At 44.0% G+C, this 15,000-nt stretch overlaps 1 protein-coding gene across 1 annotated transcript in view; it reads right to left on the bottom strand.

The window, feature by feature from the left end:
* LOC122260685 (protein O-mannosyl-transferase Tmtc3) overlaps positions 1-15,000 on the bottom strand; it is a 301,116-nt gene that overhangs the window by 19,572 nt on the left and 266,544 nt on the right. Inside the window, exons 7-10 of the mRNA XM_086550358.1 lie at positions 4,619-4,785; positions 2,959-3,117; positions 2,524-2,620; positions 1,048-1,196 (exon numbers count right to left, since the gene is read on the bottom strand). Coding sequence (XP_086406484.1) covers positions 1,048-1,196; positions 2,524-2,620; positions 2,959-3,117; positions 4,619-4,785 — 572 coding nt within the window. The remainder of the gene's footprint in view (positions 1-1,047; positions 1,197-2,523; positions 2,621-2,958; positions 3,118-4,618; positions 4,786-15,000) is intronic.

Raw genomic sequence — 15,000 nt, 5'->3', positions numbered from 1 at the left:
CCTCCCCCCACTTCCCAGCTATACACCTCCCTCGATGGCCCTCCCCTCCCTCCCATCTCCCTCCCCCCCCCTCCGCCCGCCCCCTCCTCCCCCCACACCGACGCCACACGCCCCACGTCCACTTCTCATCATCCCTAGTAATTACTACGACTGGAAAGAAAATAGTTATTACGAAATTTATCTTCCCCCTTCGGAGACCTTTGCTTTGGCCCTTTTGCTTTCTAAGACGAGACTGACTGGAGAAGCCTGCTGGAAATTAGAACATATGGGCTCGCAAATTAACTGAAAAAATAGGGCGAAGTCGCTTAATGGACCTTTGTAAAGTACCGAATGATGGGGGACGGGGAGGGGGAGGGGAAGGGGGGTAGAGGGATCTCGTTGTCGTCTGAGGTAGGGGGTTGGTGGGGGTAGGGGGTTGGTGGGGATAGGGGGTAGGTGGGGATAGGGGGTAGGTGGGAGGTGGAGAGGGGTAGGGGTAGGTGGGAGGTGGAGAGGGGTAGGGGTAGGGGGTGGAGAAGGGTAGGGGTAGGGGGTGGAGAGGGGTTGGGGGTAGGGGGTAGGGGGTGGTGGAGAGGGGTAGGGGGTAGGAGAGAGGGAGGGGGAATGAGACATCCTAGTGGGAGGGGAGAGGGGAGGTGGAGGGAAGAGGGAGAGAAGATAGTTAAGTGAGAGGAACGATAAGTGTAACAAAAAAGAAAAGAAAAAAAAAAGGAAAAGATAGAAAGAGATCAAAAGAAGACCTGAGAACAAGACCCCCCTCCCCCCTTAAAAAAAAATACTACCGGCCGCGTACCTACCCCGTCCCACTCCTAACCCCAACCCCGACCATCCCCACCCACCCCCATTCCCATCCCTCTCTCGACCCCTCCCACTCCTAACCCAACCCCGTCCCATCCCCACCCCCATCCCATCCCCTCTCACCCCAACCCTCACTCCCACCCTCACCCCAACCCTCCCCGCCCCTAAACCCCCATCCTATCCCCATCCCCATCCCCATCCCCCTACCCCCCACCCTCCCTCCCCTTCACCCCTTCACCCCAAACTCACATTCTCTCCAGCAGGACCGAGAAGCCATGCGCCACCATCATGCAGAACCCCATGGAGGGCATGTACAGGACGCGCTCGGCCACCACGAAGCCGACGGGGAAGAAGAGGTTGGTCGCTGGCAGGAACGGCAGCACGACGAAGGCCAGACCCTGTGGGGGGAGGGAGGGAGAGGCAGGGGGGAAAGAAGGAGAGTGTGTTTAGTGACGAGGAACGATAGGGGGGAGGTGGGGGGGGGCGGAGGGGGAGGGGGGGGGGAGGTGAGGGGGTGGTTGTGGTGATAGTGATGGTGAATTGCTTTGGTGGTGATGATAGTGATGAAAAAAAATATGACGATAGTGACAATAATAAAATAAGCATTACAGTGCTAAACACACGTCAATTCGGGTTCATTCATATAACTACCCATCCAAATAAAATTATACGACAAAAAAAATGCCTATATCCCCCCCCCCCCCCATCAGTTACAATGACGCAAGACCACAACAAAGAATGACCAACAAAGACAAACAAAGACAATGAAGCAGGCTAATCGACGGCATATTCTTGCAAGACGTCGATCCCGATGGCGAGGGAACCGCTGAAGTCGCCCCCCCCCCTAGCCTCGCATTCGGAAAAGCCTCGAACTTTAAATATATATATATTTTTTATTTTTTTTCGACCGGAGTGGCAGCGCCCGTGTTGACAAGGCAATTATATGTCGCCATAACTCACGCCCGGCCGCGACAGCAACATGATTAAGCGCCATCTTCGGTCAACAGCAAAAACCTTCGCTCTTAACAATTTCATCAACGCGCCAACAGGCTATCTTGAGGCGGAGGCTGGGAGGGGGGGGTGCGTGAGTGTGAAGGAGTGGCTGAGTAGGTGAGTGAATGGGTGGGTATGAAGTGATGTGAATGGTGAGTGACGGATTGTGAAGTGAGGGGTGAGGGTGTGTGAGTGAGGTGAGTGATTGTAAACACCCCCCACCCCCCCACAAGAACAACCACTACCCCACACCACCATAGTGAAGGAGTGAGTGTGAGTGAGTGAGTGAGTGAGGGGGTGAGTGAGTGAGGGGGTGAGTGAGTGAGGGAGGGAGTGAGGGGGTGAGTGAGGGGGTGAGTGAGTGGGTGAGTGTGAGGGTGAATGTGAGTCTGAGAGTGAGTAGTAATGTGCGTGCGTGCACGATCGCATATTTACAATCATAAATCTCTCTTGAAAAAACTAAATAATGATAACTATAAAAGTAATGATACCATTGATATGATAAATACGATGATGCTGATGACGACAATGAATACGATAAAACAAGAGATATATCAATAATAACAACAGCAATATGATAACATGACATCAACATCATTCAACCGCCATGACCAACCATGACGGTGACCTACCATGACGATGACCTGGGATATATCAATAATAACAACAGCAATATGATAACATGACATCAACATCATTCAACCGCCATGACCAACCATGACGGTGACCTACCATGACGATGACCTGGGCGTGCTGACGGGGCGCAACGAAGAGAGCGTGATAGGTCAGCTTGATCAGCACCACGTACACGGCCAAGGTGCCCAGGTTCCTGTCAGAAAGAAAGGGGGGAGGGGGAGGGGGGAGGGTGGTGTGGTTATCTGCTATCAGTTATTTTAGTCACGGTGATACTTGGTGTTGGCCCGTGATAAGTGCCTTGCATGACTAATTTTCATTATCTTTTGTTTCATTTTATTGCACGTGCAACATTTATCAATGCTGATACTTACAAAATCAAACTTTATTCAGGTAAACATGAACAGAATGGATTCTTCAAAAGCAACCCTACTCCAAAAATAAGAAAAAAAAATCACGTTATTCGCAAAGCTTGCTCAAAAAAAAAAAAAAAAAAAAAAAAAAGGGATCCTTCGCCGAGTCCCGAGTCCTCACCTGAGATCCGTGAAGGACTCGACGAGGGGGATGGTGGCCATGGTCCAGTCGCAGCAGAGGGAGGAAGGCATCAGCAGGAGGCCGGCGTTGACGCTCAGCAGGTAGTTGTAAGTGAGCTGGCGGGTCGGGGTCGGCGCCACGCTCGCGGGGTTGTCGAATCTGAGGGGGAGGGAGGAAAGGGGGGGGGGGGGGGATGTTTAGTTGTTGTTTTTTATGTTGTTCGTAGTTCTTATGGATTTTTTATTTTTTTATTTATTTTTTTTTTGCTCTACATCTCTTTCTCTTTCTCTCTCTATTTTTCCTTCTTTCTCTCTTTTATTATCTCTCTCTCTCTCTCTCTCTCTCTCTCTCTCTCTCTCTCTCTCTCTCTTTCTCTCTCTCCATACACACACAAATACAAACACACAAACACCAATATACCTATATATCTATACACTGCACATACATATCATCTATCTCGTCTTCTTTACACATGGTCGTCGAAAATCTTAACCTAACGTTTACTTAATTCAGATAAAAAGATAATAAGAACAACGAGTCGCGCGTGAGGGAAAAAATATGAAATAACACGAACAACTGTGACAAGAAGAGAGAATCTAACCGACGCGTCTCGATGCAGACATAAAACAATCAATCGGAATTACGTAAACAAATTTATGTTTATCGATAACGCATTATTAAAAAAAAAAAAACTGTCCTCCCCCCTTACTTTGGGGAGGGGTGGGGGAGAGGAAGGAGGGGGGAGGAGATATCCATCCAAAATAAATGGTTATTTGAAAAGCTGACGTTAATATTTTCATCGACTCTGTAAAGTAATACAAAGACAAACACAAACAGATAAACAACCTGACATAGAAAAACTCACACGGTTGTTCATAAGTCTATTTCTTTATGTATGTATGTACGGAAGAATATATATATATATATATATATAAATATATATATATATATATATATACATATATATATACATATATATACATATATATATACATATATATACATATATATATACATATATATATACATATATATACATATATATACATATATATACATATATATACATATATATATATATATATATATATATACATATATACATATATATACATATCCATACATACATATATATACATATCCATACATACATATATATATACATATCCATACATACATATATATACATGATCCATACATCCAAATATATACATATCCAGACATAATATATAATAACTTCCATACATACATATATATAGCATATCCATACTTACAATATATACATATCCATAATACATATATATATAGACATATCCATACATACAAAATTTTAATAATAAGTTTATGATATACAATCCTTCTTACATATATCTATATATACTATATATATATATAAATATTATAGTATATATCAACACACACACATATACACACACACACTCACACACACACACAACATATACACATACACATTCACACACACACACACACTATTTTTACTGAATATATATAATATGAAGATTAATGTATATGGTGACTCAATCACACACACATACATACACACACACACACACACACACACACACACACACACACACACACACACATATATATAACACCCGCACCCACAACACGTTCTCCGCACCTCCGAGGAGCCAACCGACCTGTGAAGACGGAAGCAGCCGCCCATACGTGCACGCGCAGCATAGCCAGCGTGGTGGCCACCAGCACGAAGACCCTCGGGGCCATGTCGGCCAGCCAGGGGGGCACCGAGCCCTTGCCCGACACCACGCCCTCGCCGAACTGCACCAGCTCCCACCCGCGCACCTGGGGGAGGGGGGGAGGGGAAGAAAGGTTTGGTCAGTGTGTATATAATGATAATAATAATAATAATAATAATATTAACAATAACAATAATATCAACAATAATAATAATGATAGTAATCATAATAATCATCATCATAATAATAATGATAATAATAATGCTAATGCTAATGATAATGATAATAATAATAACAACAATAATGATATCAAGTATCATTATCATTATCATTACCATCATTATTTTCATCATTATTATTATAACAACAACAATAATGATAGTAAAATAATAATAATAATCCCAAAGATAACAACGACAATAACAGCAACAATAGTAATAACAATGATGATAGTAGTAGTAACAACAATATTAATGGTGATAATGATGATCATTATAATATTTTGCAAATTTTACAAAAAATAATAACTACAAAGGAGAATGACCATAACACAAAAATAAAGAAAAGAAAAACACTTACACAATTACACAAACAAAATATCACAATAAATAAACAACAACATAAAGCACCAATTACCCCCCCTCCCCACCCCCACCCCCACCCCCACCCTCCTTACAGAAACGAAAACGAAAACTCAATCATTCAAAAAAAAACAATTCCTCGTAAGTTGTATCAACATAACAATAAATTGCAGCAGTCGGCCCTAATGCAACAGTAACCGCAGTGCCAATTACGAGGCAAAAAGCCGGAATCGCCTGCAATATTCATGCATCATAAAACACCTTGCAAGCGCCCGCTTCACATGCGAAAACACGGCCCTTTTTGTTTTCTTTCTCTCTCTCTCTCTCTCTCTCTCTCTCTCTCTCTCTCTCTCTCTCTCTCTCTCTCTCTCTCTCTCTCTCTCTCTCTCTCTCTCTCTCTCTCTCTCGCTCGCTCGCTCGCTCGCTCGCTCGCTCGCTCGCTCGCTCGCTCACTCACTCACTCACTCACTCTCTCTCTCTCTCTCTCTCTCTCTCCCTCTCTCTCTCTCTTTGTTGACTGTCTCGCTCTCGCTTTTATTTCTGCTCTTTCTTGTCTCTGTTCTTCTCTCTCTCTCTGTATTGTTTCCTTTATTTTTTGTCTGTAGTCTCTTCTTCTTCTTCTTCTTCTTGTCTATTCTTCATCAGATTTCTTCGTTTCTTCGTCCTTCTTCTTCTTTCTTCGTCTTCGTCTTCCTCTTCTTCTTCGTCTTCTTTCTTGTCTTTTCTTCTTCCTCTCTTCTGCCCTCTCCGCTCTCTCTTCTCCCTCTCTTCGCCTATCTCGACTCTCTCTCCCTCCACGCACATCCTTCCCTCCCCCTCCCGATCCCCCTCGCGCTCCCCTGCTCTCCCCTGCCCCCTCATCCCCCCATCCCCTCTCTCTCTCTCTCTCTCTCTCTCTCTCTCTCTCTCTCTCTCTCTCTCTCTCTCTCTCTCTCTCTCTCTCTCATCTCTGCCATGTTCGGAGGGATTATGACCAATACAGTAACTCACACGCGATGTGTATTATTTCTGCTTAATTACGCTTCATGTAAGAAAACCGAATTACCAACACCGGCTGCTGTCATTTTCTCCCTTAGTCTCCGCCCCCTCTCTCCTCCTCCCTCCTTTTATTTATTTTTCTGTCTTTCTATCTTTCCTTTCTTCCTCTCCTACATTCTTCGCCATAACCTCTACCTGATTTTCCTCTTCCTTCCTCCGTTCCCTCGCTTTTTCACTTCCTTCCTCCCTCCCTTCTCCTCCTCCCTCTCTTTTTCACCTCCTTCTTCCCTTTATTTTCTCCTTCCTCCTTCCCTCAATGAATAAATAACCAAATGAAACAGAAAACTGAACAAAACAAAAAGGGGGAAAAAAAGTACAAAACGATAAAAAAAGACAAAACGATCAAAAACAAAACAAAAAAGACAAAACGATCGAAAAAAAAGAAGGAAAAAGACAAAACGATCTAAAAAAAAAAAAAAAAAACACTACATATGTACTTTCGTCCCACTATGCAATTACGGCTATTGATCTTGGCGTCGGAAGTGGTGCCGGGCCGCGCGCGTAACAGAGTGCGGTGGCGTGCGGAGGGGGGAGGGGGAGGGGGGAGGGGGAGGGGGGAGGAGGAACTCGCACACTCTTCCCTGTGCCGGTTAATAAGGGCGGGATAGGCGTTCCTCCGCTCGTAATCTACGAGGGAGCGGGGCGGCGAGCACGAGCGTAACGCCGTGACACGCTATTGAGTCATCACAGGATACGTGATACGCCATAGTGCGTTTTCTTATTATTTTTCTTTTTCTTTTTTTTTTTCTTTCTCGCCCTCTCTCCGTTACTGCATTTTCATTTCTCCCAAGGTATGAGTACCCCCCCCCCTCATCCCCTTCTGCTAAATGCTAAATTCCCCTCGCCTTTTCCCCTTTCCCTAACCCACAGTAAAAGCAATATTCCCCTCCCCTTCCCCCCTGTTACCCCAACCACCACTTGGAGAAACAGACCCCCTTACCTCCCCCGCTTCAAAGTTCCCCTCCCCATCGAAACTACTCCCATCTCACGCCCTTACTTGGGTCGTTGTAATTAGCCCAATCATTTCTAATTAAACTTTTAAAACCAAAAATCTAAAAAAATGATAATAATAAAAAAATAAAAAAATAAAAAAAGGATTATTTTCTAACTCTTTTTTTTTCCTTTATAACAAAGCTCCGCCAACGAAACATCACAGGCTCAGAACCCTATGAACCTTTGTAATCATAATATCCCAGTTCTTTTTTCTTTCTTTCTTAGAACCTCGGAACACTGCCACTGTAATCATTATACCTGGCGTTCTTTTTGTATGTTTCCTTCTTTCTTCTTTTGCCTTTTTTTTTCCCTCCTGACTCCACTTTTTACCGGCTTTGTCGATCTCTGACTGTCTGCCTGTCTTGCTTTGATCTCCGCTGGTCACTATCGCTCGCTCTCTCTCTCTTTTCTTTCTCTCTCTCTATTTATCTTTATCTATCTATCTCCCTCACCCCCCTCTCTCTCTATCTCTATCTGTCTCCCTCCCCTCCTCCCTCTCCCTCCCTCTCTCTCTCTCTCTCTCTCTCTCTCTCTCTCTCTCTCTCTCTCTCTCTCTCTCTCTCTCTCTCTCTCTCTCTCTCTCTCTCTCTGAATCATCATGTCCTTAAAGCTGATATTTCTTTGTGAACGAGTTAATAAGTGAACGATTTACCGTAATGATAAAAATAATGACAGGAATAACATCAATGATGATAATAATAATGATAATAAAATAATGATAATCGTCATCATCATAAAAATAACAACAATCATAATGATTATAAGAATATGGAGAAGAAGAAAAAAAACAATGATCACAAAAAAAAAACACCATCAACAGTAACAGAAAATAAACAAAAAACAAATAAAAAATCCTGCTGCTGTTGCCATCATCACAAGCAGCAGCACAGCAAAAACAGGAACAGAAACTCTTGTTCCCGAAGAAGCGACCCGGAGCGGAGGGCAGAGTGATGCCGTCTGTGTACCGATGTCAGGACGAATCAGACAGAGGGCCTCGGATCCAAAGACTCCCCGACACAAATAATACATGCAAGACATTTTAATTAAAATCTAGACTCTGCGTTGGCCCTTTGATACCGTTCCATAAGACGGGAGAGAGAGAAAGAGAGAGAGAGAGAGGGAGAGAGAGAGTGGAGAGTCTCCGGCTCATTGCTCGCTGTTCTCGCTTGTTGAACTAGCTCTCTCTCTCTCTATCTCTTTCTCTATCTCTTTCTCTATCTATCTATCTATCTCCCTATCTCTGTCTCTGTCTCTCTCCCTCTCTCTGTCTCTCGCTTCATCTCTCCATTTCTCTCACCCACTCTCTCTTTCTCTCTCTCTCTTTGTCGTTCTCTTTCTGTCACTGGTTTCTTCTCGCATCACTCTCTCTCGCCCTCTTTAATTCCATTTATTTATAATCTTCGCTCCTTCTACTTCAAGCTCTCTCTTCCTCTCCATCTCCCTCCCCTCCCCTATCTCCCTCTCTTTTACCCCCTCTCTCGGAAAGACTTTAAAATCTTTTCCGCTCTCGAGCAGTCTGCATCAACCTTTTCCCTTTCCTTGCTGTTGGTCATAAAATGAAAATTATATAAAGACATAATCAGTTATCATAGGAGTAAAATATGACAGAAAGCAGGAAAAAATATAGTATGACATACGTATACATGTGTGTGTGTGTGTGTGTGTGTGTGTGTGTGTGTGTGTGTGTGTGTGTGTGTGTGTGTGTGTGTGTGTGTGTGTGTGTGTGTGTGTGTGTGTGCATGTTTGTGTGTATATATGTATGTATGTATGTATGTATATATGTATGTATGTATGTATATTTGACAACAGGAAACATCACTTTTGTAGTGGTCCGTATCAGATGATAATACATTTTTGGGACAAATTAATAGTCTAGTCCTGATCTTATTACGAGACGACCTTCGAAAAGGGATTTTTTTTTCGAAAGTTTTAATGAAAAATGAACAAAAAATAATTAGTAACAAGATTTCCAGATTTGCAATTTGATGATTTTTTTTTTTTTTTTTTTTTGGGGGGGGCGTATGATTAAAGTTCAGAAAATGGAAAAAGTGAACACATAACGTTTTTAATGGCCTTGTAACAACAACGATAACAGTGGTAAAAGGAAAACGTTACTGCTATACTACCAAGATCAATGTTGATATATATATATATATATATATATATATATATATATATATATATATATATATATATATATATATATATATATATATATATATATATATATATATATATAAACAACACTAACCAGTAGCTAACAACGTTACTGCTACATACGCAATAGCGCTATTAATAACGCTAACAATACAACACGTGTACAATTTAACAACATAGCTCGAACAAGCTGAACGCTAACAATGCAAGGTTGACAGTGCAATAGAACTAAAACTACAACACATCTACGCAAAAAATCTCCAACGCTACAACGCTAACAGCTCGACGCTAATTGCACAATGTTAACAAGACAATACGAGCGTTGAAGGAATTGGCGGTTGGAAAAGAAAGATTTTTAAAAAGCTGCCATAAATACTCGTTGTCTTGTCCTTCGTCAAAAACACATTTGACTCTTTAATTATCTATCCATTTTAATTATTTATTATTATCGTCTTCTATTTCTGACTTACTGGGAAGCTTAAAGTGAATTGTATTTTGGTCGCGTTTAAGCCACCGCGTAACTGCCGCATTATGTTCCCTTTTGTAAAAATTAATTCGTCATTTCTTATGAGCTGCCATTATCAATCTTCATTGTTCTTGAGTAATTCTTAAGATGGTGTGATATATAGTTAGGCAATTATCATATTCCCGAAAAAGAAAAACAAGAAAACAAGAAAAACAAGAAAAGTAAAATAACAATGACACTCAGCAATATCATATATACATACACAATATATAAGCATATATGCATAAGAGTGTGAGAGAGAGAGAGAGAACGATAGAGATAGAGATAGAGATAGAGATGGATAGAGAGGTGAGAAGGAGAGAGAGAGAGGGAGTGGAAAGAAAGAAAGAGAAAATGAACACGGTCTTATCTTTGTTGTACGCTATTTTATGTCTCACAATTGTCCATCACGCCTTAATTGCCTATTACATGAAATCTGAACTATATATATATATCATTCCCCTTTGCTCTCTCTCTCTCTCCACTTCCTACGCTTTCTCTTACTTAAAGTAAATTCCTTCCATTTGTATTCGTTAATCCGGTTGTAATTCTGTTTCGGACTTTTAGCGTCTATGTCGCATGATCATCTAAATCCTCATTCACTTAATGAAATTTGACTCTTTCTCTCCGCACCCCCCCCCCCCCTCTTCTCTCTCTCTCTCTCTCTCTCTCTCTCTCTCTCTCTCTCTCTCTCTCTCTCTCTCTCTCTCTCTCTCTGATGACTGACGCCCGTCAACCAACATGGGGCGGACGGGGACACCGGCCAACTAAACTTCTCTCCTATGGTTGCAACTTCTAATGCACCGGTGCATTTTTGCCGTCACCGTATTTGGACAGTACGGTACGGTGTGCAACATGTTCAGAGAGAGAGAGAGAGAGAGAGAGAGAGAGAGAGAGAGAGAGAGAGAGAGAGAGAGAGAGAGAGAGAGAGAAAAAAGGAGAAAGAAAGAGAAAGACAAACACACACACACACACACACACACACACACACACACACACACACACACACACACACACACACACACACACACACACACACACACACACGCACGCAATCACAACGATGCCGGCAACGTGTACAGGCGGCCATCGCGCGCACTTCACTCCCGACAAGCGGCGTCGCATGTAACTCGTCCAATTTTCCCGCTGGGTAAATCGTGCAGTTTACGACGCTCAATAAAAGCCGTGTAATAACAAGAAGTTCTGGCGCTGCAGCAAAGAGCAAGAGAGAGAGAGAGAGAGAGAGAGCGTGTGTCCAGCTATCCTACCCCTTACCCCCCCCCCCTAACCCGACACTCATCCGCCAACCGAGGCTCTCTCGCCTCCGCCGCCCCCGCTCTTGGTTAGAGAGGAAAGGGGAAGGAGAGAGAGAGAGAGAGAGAGAGAGAGAGAGAGAGAGAGAGAGAGAGAGAGAGAGAGAGAGAGAGAGAGAGAGAGAGAGAGAGAAAGACAGAGAGAGAGAGAGATGGAGGGATGGAGAGAGGGGGAGGGGAGGAGAGGAAGGAGGGATGGAGAGAGGAAAGAATAAGACAGATACACTAGGAGAGAGAGAGAAAGAGAGAGAGAGAGAGAGAGAGGGGGGGGGGGGGCACCGGCCGGATAAAAAGCTCTCGCCAATAAAACTCGGGCGAGTGTGGCGATCAACCCGAAACGATCGCCATCTCTCAACAGCCAATTCCCCAACCGGACATCACTCTAAACGAAGACAACCTCTCCCTGCCCCCCCCCCCCTTCCCACCCTCCCTATCCGGACATCTGACGCCCGTTTCTCGAGGGATCGCGCCCATTAAGCCTTAAACCCACCCCCTTCCTCTGCCCTCTCTCCCCATCACCCCCCTTCTAAAAACTCTCGCTTTCCCTTTCCCTTAAGAGCTCCAACTCGTCTTCTCCAAATTCCACTTCATTCTAAGTATTTTAGTTTTTCCTCTCTTTTCTCCTCTTCCTTTTAAGCATTTTGGTTCTTCCTTTCTTTTTTCCCCTTCCTTTTAAGAATTTTAGTTCTTCCTCCCCCTTCTCCCCATCTTTCTAAAAAAAAAAAAAAAAAAAAATTAAGTTCATCGTCTCCCTTCACCCCTTCCTTCTGAAAACTAGAACTCTTTCTTTCCCTTTTCTCCTTCCTCCTAAGAACTTCCCCAACCCTCTTCCCCTCCCTTCTTCCTTCCCCCTTCTTCCGAACAAGTTCTCCAACCCCCAACCCCAACCCCCTACCTTTCCTCCCCTTCTCTCTCTCCCCCCCCCCCGACCCCAGAACTCCAACAGGGGCACCAAACTGTCATCTCCTTATGTTAAAGGTTTCCAATACCCTGTCGAGGAAGAAGGTAGGGTCCGAGAGCCGCGCTGATGGAGAGGGGGGCGATAATTGTCTCTCGTGAAGGATAGAGCCAGGGACTCTTTGTTCGCGCGGGGAGGGGGGGGGAGGTGAAGGGGGAGGAGGGGTATGTAGCGCCATTACATTATCACAATGGGAGGGGCACCTGTACAAGGCACACCCAGAAGATCCCTTCCCCCCACCCCCCTCTCAAACGGAGGAGGTAATGCATTCGGATGACTAGGTTCTGTTCTGGCTCTGTCTGTTTGTCTTCCGTCCTTAGCTGCTCCTGCCCCCCCTCCCCCCCCCTCCCTTCGTATCCCATCACGTACTCTTTCTCTAATCCCTCCGTCCCTCATTCTCTATTATTATCCCTCTCTGCACACCTCTTCAACCTTTTCCCTTCGCCCCCCCCCTCTCTCTCTCTCTCTCTCTCTCTCTCTCTCTCTCTCTCTCTCTCTCTCTCTCTCTCTCTCTCTCTCTCTCTCTCTCTCTCCCTCCCTTCCCCTAATTCTACACGTTGGTAACTGTGTCCACTTGTTGGTGCTAAAACACGCGGGGGAAAAAAAGGCTTAACAACTTAGCCCTCTAAACGGCCAGGGGAACTCATAGAGGAAGAACCACTGAACGATGAATTCGGAGAACAGATACAAACAAGGATATAACTCACACTATTTTATATTCTGGGAACTGATACAAGTGGAATATAGAGAGATACGTATCTGCATTTTTGTTGGTGACGGAGGTGGTTCCGATGCCAATAATAGCATCAATAACAACAACTGCGTGTACAGTGATTGGTATCATCATCAAACTTAACAGAATTACGGTATCATCTTAAAGAGAGAGAGAGAGAGAGAGAGAGAGAGAGAGAGAGAGAGAGAGAGAGAGAGAGAGAGAGAGAATGTCACTGCTGACATTCATTACCGCTGACAGTAACTTTAATACCACATCATCATCATTCAGTCATGACAACCTAACTCTCGCGGAGGTCTGGCTATACCCATTTGCACAACCATCAAGTCATCAAGTTGTTGGACACAGGATGACGTTCACCATCGCTGTGTCCTAGGCACCATCGCCAACCAAAGGAGAAGTCACATGACCTACTCAACACAGCCCATCTTGAACCAACTTTGAGATGGTCTTGCTGTTAGTGCAATCGGTGTGGTGGGGGGCGGGGGGGAAGGGGAGAATGACGTCACGTTCGGTATATCTGCGGGTGATAACATACATTCCCTCCTTTCCCTTCTTCACTCCGTCCGTCCCATTTCCCTCACCTGTTTCTCTCCTCCCCCCCCATGATATCTTACCGGAAGATACGACATCGACGTAAATTTTACACTCCCCCCCTCCTCCCCCCTCAGCAAGGAAAGAAGAAAGAAGATGGGGGCGTGTGTGGGGGTGGGTGTAGGTAGGGTGTGGGTGGGGGTTTGTGTAGAAAGACTGTAAACACGAAATCGATGGTTTATGGTGTTCGAGGGTCCCATTGCATGGTTCGGCTGCTGGGCTGTTTGTCTGAACTATTGTTGGGTTCCACTTGGGAGCCGATGCGAGAACTTTGGCCATTGCAGTCTGGCACCACGATGATCATGTTCTTCCTTTCATTCTTATTCATTTATTCATCTATTGATTGTACGGCGCGAGTTTTAACATTTCAGCGTCTCGTGATGGCAGCGTATTTTCTTTCGTTACAGTTCGCATTACTACTAACATTAGTACTCGTCCTATCAGTATTTTACTATTTTATTACAATACTCGGCATTTCGGAACGTATTGAATAAGTGAAATGAGTAGAAATTAGTTCGTTTACTTTATAATGTCTTTGAAAAAAAAACTCTACCTCCCTTCAGCGATCGTACTTTACTCAGTCATAAACTGCTGCATTGCCCCCCGCCGTGCCTACTAAAAGCTTCGTCGCCTGGTCCAATATTTACTACTCCTTTGCCTATTTCTTTGGCTGACCATTCTGCTATCTGGTGAGAAATCCTATTTGGCGTTTATACACACACAAGCACAGTCTTCAGATCTCTCTCCATTTGTTTTATTTATCCTTTTCTGATGTGTTCTTTCATCACACAGACATCCAATCTGAGCACCCTATTCACATAAAAAAAAGTTCCGCTTGCAGAGGGATGAAATCAAAAGGACATGACAAGCTCCCGCCATTTCGTGACAAGTTAGTACTTCGCTAAAACAACATCGGCTCCGTCACGTGGCCACATCATTGATTTGCCCGCTCTTTTTCATACACCTTTCAAAATAGAACAAAAGAGCCACATAGCTTCATTACATCACTGGGGATTATAATAACAATCCCTGATCCATCTATATATACACAAATGTCCTAACAAAGTCGCTCCATGTGAATCCTTGATGAAGAACATGAATAACAAACAAACTGCATGGCAATTGAAAAACGAAATGCCAGGTGAAGAACATGAAGAACAAACAAACTGCATGGCAATTGAAAAACGAAATGCCAGGTGAAGAACACGAAGAACAAACAAACTGCATGGCAATTGAAAAACGAAATGCCAGGTCCGAAACCTTCGAGTTCAAAGTGATGAATTTCCAGCTCTTGTTCTACTCTGCTCCTAGATCATCCGTGAACGATCCTTATCTAGGAAAACAAAAAAAGATATAGGAACCCCTCGAAATACATCCTCGCCAGCCGTAAAAGTTCTCATTACTCTCTCTCGCCTTTTATCCTTGAGGGGCCATTCGTCGGCGCTGGGC

Source organism: Penaeus japonicus, unplaced genomic scaffold (genome assembly GCF_977035675.1).
Source record: "Penaeus japonicus unplaced genomic scaffold, GWHDUDI00000001_assembly GWHDUDI00000023, whole genome shotgun sequence".
NCBI lineage: Eukaryota > Metazoa > Arthropoda > Malacostraca > Decapoda > Penaeidae > Penaeus > Penaeus japonicus.
This window is presented reverse-complemented; position numbering and strand designations above follow the sequence as displayed.